Genomic DNA, 19,210 nt, shown 5'->3' on the forward strand with positions numbered 1-19,210 from the left:
TATAACGAAAAACATGGACTGAACACTGAAGAAAAAAAAATACACAAGAATGAACAGTTTTGAAAGATAATCCAAAAATATTTTTTTTTCCCTCATTGATATTGCGATTGTGATTTAATATGCGATTATTTTTTGAGCAAACAAGCAATAATTGAATCTGAATTACAATAAACTATCTGATTTATTATAATTAGATGTTTTACTCCTAAAGGTTAGGCTCCCGCTAACATAAAGGCAAGAGAACCATGATTTAATACGAACGACAGTTTATTTATCTACTTCAATTAGAGTTTTTAACTTTCTTAATCACTTTGACTTGAAGTCTTTTAAGTGTTCACTATGACAAGTTAAAAAAAATAAATCCAAAAATGAGATTACAACAATAATGCAAACAAATCTGTGGCTTTATCACATTAACTTTTCACATTTGGCAGCCCCCCTAAAAGAACAATTAAATTCATTGGGGTTTGTCCTACACTGTAAATTTCCTAGAGTACGTTTTATTCTAAAAAGACTATGTTTGGTCCCAGTAAACTGAGTAAAATTTGAGATTAAAATATTCTGTGTAAAATTCATCATAAAAATCCCTCTGAGAATTTTCTGTCAAGTTTAGAGTTGTTCTATTTCTCAGTTCTTCTTTTGTGTCACAGTGTCAAACTGTCACAAAAGAAGCTTTTTGTGTCACAGTGTCAAACTGTCACAAAAGAAGCCACGAAAGCCAAACTAAAATCAAAACGAATGCCCTGAATTCATATTTTAATGCTTTGCCGATTTTACAGAGAATTCCAAATTGACTTTCATTTCCTCATTTGTTTTTTCTCCTCCCTGTCTTTGTTTGTGTCCAGGTATTGGACAGGGCGTACCAGTGGTGGCTCTCATAGTGGAAGGAGGCCCTAATGTGATCTCCATCGTGCTGGAGTACCTCAGGGATACCCCCCCAGTCCCTGTAGTGGTGTGTGACGGCAGCGGCAGAGCGTCTGACATCTTGGCATTTGGTCACAAATACTCCGAGGAGGGAGGGTATGCGCTTATATAATCACGTTTGGATCAAAAGCACTACCATATGGATGTACTATTTTATGACTTTGGCAAATAGACACAAGGGGCATTTGTATTTAGGCTTAGTACATAGACTGTACATTTCGTTAGCTAACTAGCTGACATTTGTAAAACTATGTAAAGTTATGTGGTGGGGTTAAGTACAAAATGTTTGTTTTATGTTTAGTTTTACAGTAAACTTCAACTGTAACAGTTTGAAAACAAGCACTTGGCAATTTGGGGGGTGGGGCGGAGAATCGTTTACAATCTGCCACTTGTTGTGAAGTTTGCTGTCATCATGAAGTGCTGGTAACTAAAATGTTTGCCCACAACTCAAGACAAAAAAAAAAATCAGCCGATCGACAGCTTGTATTTTGAAAGTCGGGTCACTAAATTGAGGTACCACTATACAAGCAACTCTGACTACAGGTGAATTACAAATACCGTTTAGCAACAACAATAGAAATATTGCACCGATTTTTTTTTTTTCCATTTTTGTTTTTTTTTCGTAATGTTTTTGAATCTCATTAGACTGTGCACACTGTATCCCCCATTTGGCGTTCCATTGAGTATGTGTAATGACAACAGTGTAAATGAATGCCTTTAAGGAAAACGGGTTATTGGAATGAAAACAATTGGGGCAAATTAAAATTGTAGCAAGAAAACATGCTGATCCATTGCTTTGATAATGCAATATGTTTCTCATGAGACGCTGTTTGCATAATCGCTTTTATAGTTTCTCACTGAGTGTCCAGTTAAAGATGAAGCTCATTTGGCAAGAGACTCTCAGGCATCGCAGTGCTGAGAGTCCCAGTTAACCTTGGTTTCACTTACGGACAACAAATCGAATTCAACTCCTTCTCCCTCCTCACACGCTTCCTCTCCTCTTTCTTTTGTTTCTTTTTCATTTATCCTGCTCCTCTTGGCTTCTTTTTTTTCCAGCATAATTAACGAGTCTCTGAGAGACCAGTTGCTGGTGACCATCCAGAAAACCTTCACCTATAGCCGCACACAGGCCCAACATCTGTTCATCATTCTCATGGAGTGCATGAAAAAGAAGGAGCTGGTGAGTGGCTTGACCAGACACACAAACATATTTATTTGACATCAACACAAAAGACGCTCGGAAGCTTTATAGTTCCGACAGAGTAAAGAATCCCTAAAATTTAAGAGAGGAGATCTACTTTTATTAAATCACTCCATCATCTGTGTTTATATTCACAGGCCAACAACACTGCAAATGCAGCCTTTGGAAAAATAACATTCCTTTGTACACAATATGGTTACTCATCGAGTTGGAGCATATCACGGATTATTTGTAATATTTTGGTTACCTTACCTCTAAGGCCTGAGCAAAGGCAAACTGTTAAAATACAGATTATGACTTGTCAAGTCAATGCTTTTCAAGTGTCAAGAGTCATGTCGAGTCGCTTGGGTATCAAGACCCAAGTCAAGTCGTTCCCAACGTTTTGGTGAGCAAGTCACGAGTCATATGACTCAAGTTCCCAAGAACGACTCAACAGTTTGAAGCAAACACAAAATAACCATGTACTGTGATTTTCTTTTTTTTTTTTTTCCTCCCTCAGTGCAAAGGGCTCTCATGCATAAAAGTGACAATTCAAAGATGGCACAAAACTGCTAAACAACAATTCTTTTTTTACAATAATTAAATCACTTAAAGATCTTAATTTTATACTTTGTTCGTCCTGCATGTCATTCAATATCCCAAAATGAATCGACAGACTCACTCACTTGTATGATACACTGCAGTATTGGGCAGGAGCCAAACAAAATTTGTGCGTCTCCCCTGCATGGTGAGTCCATTTTCCAACCATCACATCAGCCATTGTCCAAGTCACAATCGGCGTTTTCAACAACTTGTTATGCACTTTAAATGAACGTTCAACTCTTGTGAAGAAGAAAAAAACAAAACGCTGTTGTTTGTATATCTTTGTTGAGATCAGCCACTCCTCTCATCCCAGCATGCATTGCGGCATCCCGTACTGAACTTTTTTCCATAGTAAGGATGTGAATTGCTATTGTTTAAGTGTTTTTGTTACCCGTAGTTGGTCACAAGTGTGTCTCAATTGTTGGGTTAAATTAATTTGGCACGTGGACATGAAACCGTCACTTGTGTGCATCCCCCTGGCTATGCAGTGAGACTTCAAGCTAAGGCTAAGAAAAACATTCCTAAGCGTTTCACCGTGGTGTTTTCAAGTGTCCTTCAGGAAATTGGTCTTCTTCTCTTCTAGAGATTGAGTGCCAGGTGCAGAACCGTGTGATGTATGCCATCCAGTGGTGAGCAGTATTAATACAACTCAGCACTAAATCGGTAGAGCAACCATATTAGTAATATTCTAAAATCAATTGAGGGGCTACTCCGAGTGTTGGCCGCCAGTTGCCCATCCCGGACGTGATCCCATTAATTGCTCGCTAATAAATGTTCTGAATTGTAAGGAAACTTTGTGGATATTCTGTACATTTGTAGAGTGATTTTCAGTGTGATGGTAGTACCACTAATAGGCATAGGGGCTCCCTCTAGTGGTATGCTAAAAAGATTACTGCCAAAATACAGTTCAGTTGTATTTAACTTTTCTATGCAATACATTTGCATTGATCCACTTGAAGAACTTTTTGTTTTTAAACTTTTATTTAGATACTTTTTTTTAATTACATTATCATTGCTGTCATTAAGTACATCCCCCCCCCCCCCTATATTTTAAGCACAATTGTCAAACTGTGTATAATATTACAGTGGCTTATAATAAGTAATTCATACATTTCTGACAGTGTCAATGAAAACAGAGCATCTTGACACCAGTGCAGCTGTAGCTAAATGAGTATTCTGTGTATATTTCATCCCTGGTATTAATATTTGAGCTCATATGAACTGCACAGTGAAAGTTTATACAAAGTTCAAGGTGAGACACACATCTTGTCGATCGCACTTGCCACACACATTCATCTCTCTTGGAGAGTGATCCCAGTCCCTTTGGAGCACTGTCAGTCACATAAAACCAAACTCTTAATACAGTAATGACGTTTAATGGCAAGCGTGGGAATGTGCCGCGTGTGCTCGGTGTGTTTGTGTGTGCATCACTTGTGTGTTTTTGTGGAACATTATCAGTGCAACAGCAAGGGAAATCAAGCTGTCTCATTACATTCACGACAGGTATTTGACATATTCCGTTAGCACAACTGCAGGACATGAAATGCATAGGACTGATATTTACACTCAAACACAACATGTCAATGCATAAAAGCATTGCAGAAAACAGGTATGGACTACTTCCACTTTATTCTGTAATATGTCTCGAATCAATCAGCGCTAGCCACGGGTGTAAGTTTGCCAATACAGCTGGAATTAGTTGCACGTATAAGCACCTAATCCTCATCTTCCAATTAATTACTCAACTATGTGTTGTAGTTAAATTGCACCGTATTGAATCTGTTGTATTTGAAAGGCACATGCAAAGCAGAAGGTTGGAAGCCCGTCATCACGCTCACTCGTAGGCCATGTAAGAGGATTGACGGCATCCTCGGCGGGCTTCTTGCAGCCGACTGATGGAGCTTCTCAGCACAATACAGCAGAGCAGAACAATAGCATGTGAATCATTCAACAGGAGCAGCTGTGGAGCCCAGATAATTTGATGCTGCTGCTGTGAACTTACACAACAATTAGCACTGTCGTAATGACGTCACGTAATAATGACACAAGATTACAGACTGCAGTGAATCGGCAGTTACTGTATATTATTCATGTTCTTTTTCCCTCCCTTCCATTAAAGTGTACGATCAAAAATGGGAAAGTACACCATGCTAGGCGTTCCGGCGGACTGAGGGTGTTTTCTTTAAAACGGTGCGCCTGACAACATGGCGATAGAAAGGTAGCAAGGCTTTAGACCAGGTAAAACTAGGTCTAAGTTGTGGCACATGCGGTGTAACGTGATTTTGGTGAATTTGATCGAGGTGAAGGCTGACAAATTCTGCGTGTGGATGTCATCATTTTTCATTCAAAAATATGACAATAGCATACATCGAACCTGCTGCATTTGTGTAGAAATCAATTCATTGAATGTATCATTATCATCACCTTTATTATATTTATTTTTTTAAAAAACAAGACACGGACGATCGTAGTGTACGTGCTCACTTAACAGACCAGTGATCTTCCGCAAGTGGAGGTCTGCTTGCAGTTCCTCATAAACTTATTTTTTGCGCTTCTATCTTCTGCATGGGCTCCAGCAAGTCAGTTTCTGCTTCTGCAATGTCAGATTGCGTGCGCCTCTGCTGCGCTGAATTTAACAAGAATGAGTAGAGTCGCTTTCATTGGCTAGGAATTAAGTCTGCTACGTTCACTCTCACAATGGCACAAACACCCCTTATGTGCTCAGCTACGAAAATACAAGACAAAGAAAACTCCACCCATGTGCACAGTTAGACTGCAATTTGCACTAGACTTGCACTGGGCATGAAAATTGGGCAGAAAATGTTGATGGTACTGGATGTGTTGCTGAAAATGTGTTAAATTACACAATCCTCTCCCTGGATTGGCTTGTTTAAAAAGTCAGACTTGTCTCACAGGACATATGCTGCAATTCTTATTCATGTACCATGTCTCAAAAAGCCTAAATGGATTCCGGTTTGTCTCAGAGCCAGAAAGCCGTTGGCACTTTGCTTGCATCGTACTTCTTTGCCTCCCCCATTTAGGTGCTGTGCCCAAGTGGACATGACACAAATCACACAAAAAGACACAAACAAGACACTTGTTGACAACAAGTAGACCAATTAGCTACAATGTGTCGACTAAACTCTGTTCAATAAGAGAAGAGAGAGCGATGTCACCTCGATTGTTGTGACAGGTCTTGGATCATTTCACGCACACACACAGAAAAAAAAGAAGATAAAGTGCAAATAATTCAACCGCAAAGCAGAATTAAGCTACACAGCAGCATGTCTACGAGCGCTGACGCATGGTAATGTCAACATCATTAGCTAACTTAATTAGCCTATTTTAAATAGGCGAATACATTTATATAATTAGCCATTAGCCTACCACTGCTAGAACATAATGCAATACCCCCGCAAGTGGTGAAGGATAGACACACCTATTGATGCATTTATAATCACTTTAGGGAGCAAAACAAACCAATGTAATTAAAGCAGATATATAGCCCACCACTGATACCAAGTCACTGAACAGGTTAACTAGCTAACAGTTTGCCAGTTTAGAGCGAGCCGCTAACCTGAGCCAACAACTGCACTTTTATTCACTGAGGCACACGTCACTCACCAGGCCAGGCAGGCCCCACTATTCAAAGCCACACAAACTCAAAGTCACATACACTACAATGTAGAACATGAAACTTACCTTACATGAAATTTGTTATTGTATTGTGTGTTGTGTATTGTTGTTTAATCATGCAAAATGAAATTTGGTCTGATTGTTTGATTTATTGATGAGGTTATTGGTGGAATACTGTATTTGATATCTACAGCCCTAAACTGAATACACTCATGTAATGTGGACAGCACAGAAAATCAAAAAACGTGAGTGAATGGGAATACTTAGGAAGTGAAACAAACTGAGAACAGTGGTAATTCTCATTTAATACCCCATTTTTTAATTTTTTTTTTTTTTTACCTCACATTTCCATATCATCGCTGTCCTGTGAAAAACACATATGTCCAATTTTGGAAAATTATTTAATTTTCACATTAATGCGATGTCTGTGACACCATTTACGTAAAAATAAGAAAATTGAAAAAAAATGGACAAAAGTGTTTTTCACATGACAACGATGATATGCGTTTTAAGTGACCCTTATCTGTTATGGCTATGATGGAAAACATTGAAACAACCCACATGCAAAGACGCCCAAATTGCGTGTAAATAAGCTTGTCAACAACAGGAAGTGTCAACCCTGTAAACAATAATGGATAAATAATACAAATAATAAATATTACAAACCATTTATTTGGACTGAGAAGACTCTTTCACAGATGGACTTAAATAGGGGTAACCCACATATTGCTCCACAAATTCTTTTCCCTCCTTTAATGATGTACACACCTCTAATGGGGCATATTTACGCCACATTATCAAGCACATTGGCAGAGTAGAACCGAGCTCTCCATTTATGCTGTTTTGTACTTACATTAGCAGATGTCTGTTTTTTATCCACATTTGGAAATGGCCTGATTCCGATCAGAAGATATCTAATTTCATGTCTTTCTTTTTTTCTTTTTTTTTTTTACGCCGCATCTCCAAATTAAGCCACTCGAGAGCAAAAATAAGAGTTGTCACTTGAACCATGTAGTGTAAATCCAGCGAGAGAGCAACTGGACCAAACTGAGGACAGTATAGCATGTGGATCAAATCATCAAACCTGCGTGAAACAACAGGTCATGGTCACAAAAGTCGTGTTACAAGCACTTCCACACCAGCTGTGAACTCAAGTGTAAGACAATAACCGTTTTTATGAGAGATGTGATGCTCAGTCATTTATTTTTCTGTCCCTTAGTGTTGTGTGTGTGTGTGACTTGAAGAGTGATACAAGTAGGAAACCTTGAAAAATATTTCCATCCACTGTATGTTTCTTGTGTGATTTTCTCTGACATGTTGAATTATCCAGGAAGGCACTTTGCACTTTATACATTTCTCCAGTGTCTCTTTGTTGTCAAACTCAAGGCTGTTTATGTTCCAGATTGACTAAATAAACCTGAAAAACAAGCCCTAGTCTATTCCACTGTGATGCTACTTTTTCTGTCAGGAGTTATCAATGACACTGGCTGGCGAGTTACTGCAGCATTAATAAAAAATAAAAAAAATGACGATTATGAAAAATTCAGGTCCTTTACTTGTTTTGTTGAGATGACCTATGGCACTAAAAAAAAAAAAAAAAAAAAAAAAAAAAAAAAAGATCAAATTGTTGTTTCTTGCGACGCGGCTGAAGCCGACTGAACTGTTGCGCAGTATCCCCGAGTCAGCAACTCATTTTCATGAGTGGCCGACTGAAATTTTAATCGCCGATGAATGCCTTGACAATGTTGCAAATTTATGAGCTAGTTAAAAGTGCACATATGCTTTGACCCAAAAGATAAAAATACATTTAAAGGTTTTAAGTACTGCCGCGGTGCTTTTTAGCTGTACTAATACAGTATATAAATATTGTGTAATACAATAATCCTCAACTATAGTTGTAATTTCATGTGTTCCTGTGGCTAGAAAGCAAAGTATGGAGAGTCTCTGTCATCAAAATACACGGATGCAGTCAGTGAATGGGACGATCTCTTAACGCCAGCAGCCTCTCAAATTATTTGCCCTTTATTTTCTCTCTCTTTGTGGCAATAGTTATCCATTGTTACCATCCATCCCTTAAGTGCATGTTCTCATCAGGGTCAAGGGTGAACCGCAGCCTATCACAGCTGCCATCGGGGGAGAGGTGCGGCCCATCGCAGCCACTGTTACAAGCTAGTGTATAATAACACTCCAGCTTTAGAGACTAATCCCCACTAATATGAAATATGTAAAACATGTTACGGATGACTGGAACAAACAATATATTTAGGAGCATACAGTCGCACAGCATATGCAAAAAAAAAAGTGGTGCTTCTTATCATTTGGTTGACAAAATAGTGCAACAGTTTAACGTGGCCATTAAACAAACACCAAAAAGATCTAAATGCGCTTTTTTTCCTGTGCGACTTGTAATCAAAAGTCTTATTAATTATGCATGAGGCAGGTCTTCTTCCCCGTGCCCTTAAATGTGATGTTAAGGAAGTGGGGGTGATCATTGAGCGCCCTGATATTTCCCATCTCGGCATGAATAATTGAGTGAAGAACAGTCCTTATATGTTTAATTCAAATGAAATATTCACCAGGAACAACCATGTTTCATTGGCTTCTTGACAAGAGAAACTAAGAATTAGTAGGAGAGCAAAATGGTCACTTAGGAGAAGAGGAGCCGAAGACACTCTGTGACTTTAAAATAAGAAAATGGAGCGAGAACAATGAGCTTTCGTGAGGAATGAGAGGGAGGGAAAAAACATAAAGTAGCCGAAGAGACAGTTTATTATCTGGTGGGCAGTTTATCTGTTTAAAAATGTATGAGGAGAAAAACTTAGCTCCCAATCTCCTCCGTTTTGGCCGTCAAACTGTAAATTGCTACTTTCTTCATATAAAACATATACAAGCATTTCGTATTTAAATTTATACCCGGTATGTTTTTGCTGACTGCCACTATTTGGTGTCTGCCGAAGCTTTGGGAGCCAAAATGTCGACTGCTGTCCGCGTGTGTGTATGTGTGTGCGTGCCACATTCAGCATGCTACATCCCTTTTAAGTGAAATGATGCATATTTTCTAATCAGCTTGACTCACTGCAGCATGACAGTTTTTGCCTGATCCCCAAAGCATGTAGCTTAGCAAGCATGAAGATGAGGGAATCCTCCACTCAGAGGAAGATTGCTTTGCCTTTACACTTCTCACATCCGTCTTTGCTCCTCGTTGCTTCCTTTGCCTCACGCAGACTTCCTATTTCTTCTTTCCTCTCATCTCCGTGTTCCCAACGCCACTTCATTATCGCCGCATTTCAACTCTTACCCTTTATTGTGGTCTGCCGAAAGCTTAAGATGGACAGAAATGTGTCAGTGTGATAATTATTACTAAGCATCATAGTACAATTACACTGGAAGCTCCAAGGTTGAGTACAATCCATTTCAGGACGTTGGGCAATCTGAAAGTCTGTTGATAATTACATGAATGATCATTTTCAATTATAATTGAACAATAACTACAATAGTTGGCAGCGCTTTCATCCAGTGGTGAAGACGTCTTCCTCACACTTCTCACGTTCGGGTTTTGAATCCTGAAATGACAAAATGACAACAACCTATTTTTATGTTATAATACAACGATGTTGAAATAATATTAGACGTTACAATATTAAATAATCGGTTCCATGGTCCAGACATAGGCATTATAAAACCGTCAATTTGAAAATAGGTCACTTTGAAAGTAACATTATAAACCCTCTACAAGTGTAAAAAATGAATTATAAATCGTAAAACTCACCATTTATTGTGATGAGCACAAGTGCGATGAGGTGCCGCACAAAATGCCAACGTCTTATGCAACGTCACGATAATCGTCACGTTTTCACAAATATTATTGTTTGCCTTCGCAGAGACGGTCAACACGGGTCCATTTTGAAGCTAATCCAAATTAACTCATTCACTGCCAGACATTTTCAGACCCTCTTTAGCATAACGTTTGAAAAAATATGAAAACAAATATAAAGAAGTTCCTGGGATCGAATGGCTGGACTGTGAAAAGACAAATAAATACGTCAATGGCCTTGAATGAGTTAAAGTGCTCATGTGTAGCAAGTTTAGACACATATAAGGTGGACTTTTGACAAGGAGTAGCCGACATCGCCTTTCTTGTAGCAGATGCTGCTGCTCCACGGGGGTCTTTGAAATTACATTAGCAAGCTTGCATTTTCGAACAGGTTCCCTTGTTGCAGAAGCTCTCTATTATGAGGGGAAGCACAAACACCTCAGGGGTCACCTTGGGCATGTGATTGGAAATGGGGAAGAGAGAGGAAGAATCTGGGAGGAACGGGGGCGAAGGGTAAGGGGCGGTGTGCCCGTGGGAAGATTCATGGTTAGATGTGTTGGTCATGAAGATGTTGGCTGGGAGAAGGCGAGGTAAAGGTTAGCGTGTCTAGGGGGCAGGAACTAAGATGAAGACCTTCAGTTTATCATGGTCTTTCTTAAATGACAACCTCATTCATCTTTTGTCCTAAAGGCAGCAGAAACGCATATTTATACGGGAATTTGTAACTGAGCAGGGATGGTACAAATTGGATACATTTAAGCAGGGTTACACACCAGGGGTGGAATCGATTAGTCGACGAGTCGGTTTTACTGTTCTGCATCGGCCTTTAAAGACTGAAGTTGACCAATCGCTAATCACGTGTTTTTTGGCATCTCGTCTTCCAATCGGCCAATTTACAGAGACATTTCGACCCGCCTATCTCCTGCGGTCTCTGGACTATAATTTCTCCGCGGAGCAGCGAAATGTCCGGCCAACGAGAGGAAAGTCTTCATAAATCTGTGGCAGAGTACGTAAATAAGATGGGTGTGGATGAGAATAGAAGTCAGCCTCGCTAGCTTTGGCTCTTCCGATCGACGGTAGTCTTGAAATATTTATAGGCAGCGGGACCATGGGGCCGGCAGCGAGGGATGCGGGCAGTGGTACAAAGTGAAGCTGCATCTTGTTTTGTAAAATGTAAAAACAATCACAAACAGGTGGTGCTCCTCACTTTTTGACAGTTCCTGACAGTTCTGAAAATGTCTGGCAGTGAATGAGTTAATGACCACACAAGCTTGATTTCCCCCCTACTTTCATGAGTCTTACTTGTCACCCAAGTGCGAAAAGAACTGAGACGCATTAGTGTCATTCAAAACCAACAATTGGACAAAAGTATCGAGACACTTTCTGCTCATCTGCGTCTCTTTCCTTCATGTAAACTCTGACGGCGTAGTGTGCTCATCTTCTCTCAAGTTCTTCTTCAAACCATTTGTTGTCTTGCAAAAATCGCCATCACCAAAAGCCAAAGAAAAAGCAAAATAACATCCGTAAGATCTCTTGTGACCTCAGGCGTTGCAACCTTTTGATACTACTTTTGAAGCGTCTTTTTCAATTTGGAGCTTGTGGGGCTTACATCTACACTGAACAACCTCCACATGTTGTTCCTTGATTGAGTTGGAACCCACCGAGGCACGGCGCCGCAATCGAGTGCTGTAAAAACGAGGACGACAATATTAAAGTGAAAAAATAAATATTTTGGACGCTTAGTAGCGCGCCTCTGCTTTCACGCAATTACGCACAAGTGATCTGTGTTCCCCCTCATGAAGACCTCTAATCGATACCTTCGCATCCCATTGCACTCTCATTCCACCTGGAGAAAGACCTTTTGATTACACAGCCGTGTGTGCGTATCCGACACACACGCACATATTGAACTGCTACGCTTATTAGTGATTGCGTGACACAAGTCGAAGGTATTACGCCGGGCCTCGCTCCTCTTTTCTCACACGGATGAGTCCGCATGTCATCAGCATATGGTGCACGGATGATTAATGGGCCAAGATAATAGATATCATAAATCACCTATGAGGATGGGATTACTTTTTAAACAGTCATGTTTGTATGAAACACACATCACCGGAGCGGGGGGGCGTGGGGGGGGGGGGTAGTTAGCCTGTATTACTGCTGCATTGGCCGGCGCAGCAGCAGAGGAAGCTCGCAGATTCCCAGCGCTCGATGAAATGAAGCCATTTAGAGGGTGGGAGATGGGCTGCGGGGAAAGAGGGGAGGTGGGAGGAGATGGGTGTTCGGATTGCAGGATTAGAGGAGTAACTCGCCAGGCATTCAGAACACGCTTTCACCCGTTCTTGGCTTCCTCAAGGTGCCCTCCACGCATGAGCACATACATGTACGTGCACCTATGCCCACAAGACATGCCAAGGCTTTTTGGTCAAATATTACCTCGACAATATAAAGGGAGAGAAATACCTTACATTCTATTTGACTGTTGTGTAAAAAAAAAAAAAAAAAAAAGCGAAACCAGTTCCATTTCTCATCGCATTTTCTGTCACCCCGTCCCTCCCAGATAACAGTCTTTCGAATGGGGTCCGAGGGTCATCAGGACATTGACCTTGCTATCCTCACGGCGCTACTAAAAGGTAGGTTGTTTGTGTGTGTTCTGAAGCATAAATCGACAGTGGCTTGCATGTTGCCCTCCATGCAAGTTGTTATCCGCCATGCAGGCTTTGGGTGGTGTCATTGCAAAAAGCGTCGCTTTCACCGGGTGCACGTTCAAGTGTGTTTTCATTTTGTATACATGTTGCCATGCTTGTTTTACGTCGGGAGGTTCCCTTTGTTTGCACCCTAAGGGGAGGGCCTCATATTATTGTTATATTCAAAGACATCCAGGTAAATCCTCAGTATTGGCCCCACAGACTCATCCATCCTCAGATAAAATCAGCCATGTCTATCCTTGGAGAGATGTTTAATTTTTATTCACCAGCCGCTTATTGAGTTGATGTCTGCCGAAGCAAATAAACGCCACTATAGGCTGGTTTGCATGCATGGGGGATCGGTAGGGGCCGCTGGGATTCGACCACACAGGCACAGACCCCCCCAATCGAACCATAACCAGGCGCCGTAATAAAGAGCAATCCCATGTTGGTCCTCTCAAACTCACTTTTCCATCAGCCCACTCTCGAGTCCTGTCATACAGTGTTCATGCTCGTGCAGCTCACTTGGAATTGAAGATGTGGGATTATGGCGCTACTTGTATGTCTCTGGAACAAGTGTTTTGTTTCAAGATATATTATGTTTGATGTAAAAGATAAATATATAAATGAATAAATAAACAGCTAACATTGAGACAATCACAGACACATCTATTAGTAAGAAGACAACTCAGGGTCAGCCCTGAAGTTTTTATCAGTGCAGTCTGAATATCTATTGGGATGCCTTATTCCATTATTCATATTACACTGCAATAGATATTTCATATTGTATTGCCTTCTGGGACGCTTGCTGACCTCAGATTTTTTTCCCCCGTACGGCACCGGGTTAAACCGTCATGTACAGTCTATTTCATGCAACTTTTTAACATGAAAAATAAGCTGCCACTACTGTCTCGCATTAATACTAAACCCATTTGGCTTTGCTGTTTACATTCTGTTCTCCACTATTACCGTACTTTCCGGACTATAAACAGCACCTTTATACAAGCCGCACCCACTCTATTTTTAAAAAAAAATTATGAAAAAAACATATATAAGCCTATACATATATATATGTATACATATATATATATATATATATATATATATATATATATATATATATATATATATATATATATATATATATATGTATATATATATATATATATATATATATATATATATATGTTGAAAATTAGATATTTATTGCATTTACAGAACGATTTTGAACTGTAAATGTACATGTATGTAACTGAATAGATTCTTTCTTAACAGTGCCTTTTAACACGGCAGCAACTTTGCTGATTTAAACGGAACAGAAAGAGAAAATAAACAGTATTTATCTTAATTTCACTGCCCGCTGCAACTCCAGTTTATCAGCTAATGGCCACCTTTTATTGTTCTACTTCATACTACATACATACCACCTAATGCAATAACCTAGTGCATAGCGCCGTCGCCTGTTGAACTCCTGCACCTGCAGACACATCCTGTTAATGGCAATTGTACTCTATCGTACTGTAATTCCGGTTAGAGCGCTCGTAGCGGTGGAAGAAAAATCCACAGAATAGGCGCACCGGACTACAAGCCGCATGGTTCAAAACCGAGGAAAAAAGTAGCGGCTTATAGTCCAGAAAATACGGTACTATTGTTAATTTATTAGCCATATTGTACTGAATAACCAGGACAGAAATTTCTGGACTGCTTTTAGTTTTCCAAGCTAATTCTACGTAGCAATAGTTCCATTTCCAGTTCTTTGGTGATCCACACACTTTTCCTCGTCACCATCACCAGTACGATTCTGTGGTCCTATCCCAAGAAAGAGCATAGGGCACTTGTGAAATTAATCCTTCAGATACCCACTGAAGTGAAGTCTCACATTATTTTCCGACATGTCACATTTTTTTCTCCAGATTTTGGTCGTTTTCCAAATTGTACGACCTTGGTTGAAATTTTAGTGTTGGACGGTAATTTGAACCACAGTTGTTTCTTCTCCTGCCTCAATTGTTTCCCAAGACCAATCTTCCCATATCCCTCCCTTGCACACACACACACACACACGATCCATACTTTCGATTGGTGGCTCAGGATCTTGGATTGATCACGGTTGCTCTGATGGTACAATAGGACTCTAACCGTGTCAGTAGCAGTTTGCTGCATTGTCATTCGCACTCGCAAAGACTTTGGAGGAAGAGAAATGTTTTACGTAATTATTGCAGCATCATCCAGATGCATAATTTCTTCTGCAATTTGTGCCTTTGAGCAAACACATTGTGCTATCTCCATCACTGTTTCTTTCTGATTTCTATTAGTTTTGTTTTTTGTTTCTTTATACGTCGGTATTTTGACAGTGGGAAGAAGGAATTTCAATTAAATCATGCAGAGGAAGAGCAAAGAGATGTGTACCTGGTGACCCGCTCGAGAGTCATTTTACATGCGCATTTCTCTCTGCCGCACGGTGAATAAAAGACGTGTGAAGGCTTTTTAATGTAAAGTGAAATCCTGTCGCTGTCACATCCTGCCCAGCAGCGTTTGAATACGCCGGATTAGATCCCTCACTGACGCAAGCAAGTTCCCGCCCGCCGCATGACAAACACATGAATTAAGAGTGAGGTGGGAACAGAGCAAACAAGAGGTTGTGAGATTTAGGGGAGCGGTTGAACAAAGCAGACTTTGGAATAATTGATGTCCACTGTCTGAGGGAGTCAATATCCTTAGGATTCGGTCCATAAAGATCATTTGCTGCAATTTAGCCTCCCGGGAGAAGCACTATAAGGTCACATGGTTTGAATAAAACCAGACCACCCTGCACATTAATGCGCACAAATCTCCAGTAAAGTGCTTATTAGCCAGGTTGTGCTCTTATTAGTAAGGCTCCATCTGAAATCGCAGCATGAGGCTCCAGTAATGCAGGCCTGAAAATAGGAGCACTTTGTAGAGTGATTATTCTGCCGGGCTCATTTAATATGCTTGTCTACATACTAAAAGATTATTATGGTTTAATTCACAGCAGGCTGATTTCTTTTAACTCATTCGGTGCCAAGGACAAGACATATACATATAAATATGTCCATCCATTATCGATACCGCTTATTGGTTGCCAGCCAATCGCAGGGCACACAAAGGCAAACATCCGTACTCACAATCACACCTAGGGTCAATTTAGAGAGTCCAATCAACTTACCATGCATGTTTTTGGAATGTGGGAGGAAACCGGAGTACCCGGAGAAAACCCACGCAGGCACGGGGAGAACATGCAAACTCCACACAGGGAGGCCGGGGCCGGGATTGAACCCACAACCTCTGAACTGTGAGGCGGACGTGCTAACCAGTCGACCACCATGCCGCCTATAAATATGTCTTTAGAGTTAATTATTCAATATTGATTCAACTCATTCGCTGCCAAGGAGATATTTATTTGTCTTTTCACAGTCCAGCCATTCAATCCCACAAATTTATTGATATTAATAATTTTCAAACGTAGGGGTAAAAGAGTGTCTGAAAATGTCTGGCACTGAAAATGCTTAAATTACCGGCGCATACAAATACTTCGTTACGGCTCTTAAGTAGAATGTTCACTTTTGCCGTACTTAATTTTGTTATTAGAAGAGGTGGGCATTCCGTCAAACTGATGGACTGGTCCATCACTGATGGAGGCCCGTTTTGCTGACGATTGACGAATGACGGGACACCTTTTTTTAAATGACAGATTGACGAATGATGCAAGTGGGTTTTCATCCGTCAGTGTGATCGTTGTTAACCACATCGTTAGTTAAGTTTACAAACCCGTCCACTGATTCAAACCCGAGAAAGCAATCTCTAGGTTAGACAAATGTAAACAACACAAACTAATATGGCAGGTGTTGGAAAAACTGTGACGCACTCTGTGTTCATCAATCAAAATGATACTTATTTGTTCATCTGTGCTCATGTAAATGTGTTTTAAAATGAGAGGATGGAACCATTTTGATTCAAGGGTGGAATGTCTACTAATTTTAGAGTGAATCAAATGCTGAAAATAGATTTGTGAAGATTCTCAGTCATCCAGGCCATTCTGATTTGCAAGGGGTGAATCGGGGCAACTGAACTTTTATTGCTTGTTAACAAAGTTTTACCTTCCGTGCAAAAGACGTCTTCCATTCTAAATGTTAGGTGTGGCGTCTCCATATATATGCCAAAGAGGGTAAGTCCCCTGGGAGTTATCACAATAGGGTTGTTGTTGTTGCCCAGCGCAGCCGATGAACGACTGTCCTGCATGACAATCGGTCGTTCAAACGCCTGGTGGCAAAAAGTTCATTAAGGCCACTTTTATGGTGTAATGAGACAATTTCTGCGAGGAGCGCTGTCAGGACATTGTTATCCGGTTGGTGATGCCTCAGCCCTCCTTCTCTGTTTAGAAACGGCTTTTCAAGGTTCACATTTCTTTATTGTCATTATGCAAGACATGTCACAAAATTCAGGTGCACCAGACAAACCAGACTTAATTTAACATAAAAGATAAATAATAGTACTTACATTCTTTCACTTCCATGCATAATCAACTCACATTCTGCACACCGCATTCATACCATACACTCAGTACCGACGTCAACCAACGTATTATTTTCAAATTTCACACAGATGGCTTCTTTTTACACATCTTTTGAACCAGCGTTCCTCCCGATCCAGAATTTAGATGATGTGAAGTCCTCAAAAGAATGTCGCTTCTTCTTAAGATGCCATTCAATGTTGACTCAAAGAAGCCGCTCGCCAATCTTGTGCCAAGTGCCTGTTTAAAGGGGGGAATCAACTCAAACATATTTTATTTTCAAAAATATGTTCTATGCAGGCCTACTAGTTGAAACACGTCATTCTGATTAATATTGCTTTTGTGGAATATGAGTTAAGCAGCAAAATCCACCCCTTTTTTGCCATCTCACGGGGGGGCCATTTTGTTAAATTGTGGTGAGTTTAGTGGTGCTATGGTGTGACAGGGTCAGTCAAGCGGATGCGGCAGCTCAGGTAACGACCAAACACGGCTCAGCTTCGGAAAAGAGGTGAGCCATGATTGGTTGTTACCTGAGCCCTGAGTAACTGTGACTGTTATTTTCAGTTGACAGAAGTGACAAAATGGCCGCCCCCAGAGATAGCTAAAAACGGGTGGATTAACTCTTATTCCACAAACGCAATATTTATCAGAATGCCTTGTTTCAACTAGTGGGCTTGCATAGAACATATTCCTGAAAAAAATATGTTTGTGTTGACTTCCACTTTAAAGGCTGCTTGTTTTCCCCAATGTAGGGCCAGGGCGCTCCTCTCTACACTCCGCTGTATAGATAACAGTGATGAGTTTAGTTCTTGGGATATAGTCCTGAAGCTGAACCAATATTTGTTTGAGGGTGTGTGTTAGTGGGTTTGAAATACATTGGTTTGTTGTGTTGAGTAAATCCTTCCACAGTCGAAACAGCTACTTAGGGGACCGCCTTTTTTCGCCTCTTGCTTCTGTATCTTCAGGCTCAGTTGAAATGTCTTCAACAAACGAAAATTCCAGTTGCCTCGATTCAATTGTTGCGGATCAAATGACGAAAAGTAACCAACAAGCCACTTACATCAAGACAGAACCTCCTGTCTCAAAACTAATAAAAGAACCAACGGCTCTGCATCAAACTACTATTCCAGAGTTGTATAACTGGTTCTAGGCAGGACAGAGTATCACAGTGTCATTGCTTAAAGCCAAGCATGAATCTGATTCATGTCCTCCCTCAGGTGCCAACGCTTCAGCTCCTGACCAGTTGAGTTTGGCTCTCGCGTGGAACAGAGTTGACATCGCCCGCAGTCAGATCTTCATCTACGGACAACAGTGGCCTGTAAGAAACAAAATATTCGCAAGAAGGTTTTTGCCCTTGCTGCCCAAACTGTAACTCGAATGATAGCATGTGGTCTTTTGGCTGAAAAGTTCAGTCACACTGAAACCTTTCAAATTAAAGAAAGAAAGCCTCATTGGCATAAACAGCCACATAAAGTCGCTGAAGTCAATTTGGTAAGGAACTGAGAGAAACTGTTCGAAAAAGAGGAAAACGTTTTTACAGTGCCGAGTAACTGACAAACAACAAAAGACAAACATTCACTATTTCTTTTTGCTCTTATTTCATTGGAAGAGAAAAATGGATGGACCGTTGAATGTGACATTGATAAAACTACTACAGTTCAGCACTTAATGTCCGAATCTGTGAAGACCTGTTAATGATTTAAGTAGTTGAGTACCGTGATGACTTGGCACTAAGTGCCCAGATTACCCAGTGTAATTTGCAATGTGACAAGAATTGCAAAAAATGATAGTCTGTCCAAATTTTGAGCCTGGCCTATAACGCACCAAGAATTTTGAAA

The 19,210-nt window shown here is 40.4% G+C and overlaps 1 protein-coding gene across 13 annotated transcripts in view; it reads left to right on the forward strand.

Moving 5' to 3' along the window:
• trpm3 (transient receptor potential cation channel, subfamily M, member 3) overlaps positions 1-19,210 on the forward strand; it is a 152,949-nt gene that overhangs the window by 97,812 nt on the left and 35,927 nt on the right. For all 13 annotated transcript variants that reach the window (XM_086030201.1, XM_086030202.1, XM_086030205.1 and 10 more), the window contains 4 exons: positions 846-1,020; positions 1,981-2,104; positions 12,718-12,790; positions 18,590-18,690. In XM_086030201.1, coding sequence (XP_085886327.1) covers positions 846-1,020; positions 1,981-2,104; positions 12,718-12,790; positions 18,590-18,690 — 473 coding nt within the window. The remainder of the gene's footprint in view (positions 1-845; positions 1,021-1,980; positions 2,105-12,717; positions 12,791-18,589; positions 18,691-19,210) is intronic.

The sequence above is a fragment of the Filicampus tigris genome, chromosome 5 (genome assembly GCF_054856515.1).
Source record: "Filicampus tigris isolate MCC_2025a chromosome 5, RoL_Ftig_1.0, whole genome shotgun sequence".
NCBI classification, from domain to species: Eukaryota; Metazoa; Chordata; class Actinopteri; order Syngnathiformes; family Syngnathidae; genus Filicampus; species Filicampus tigris.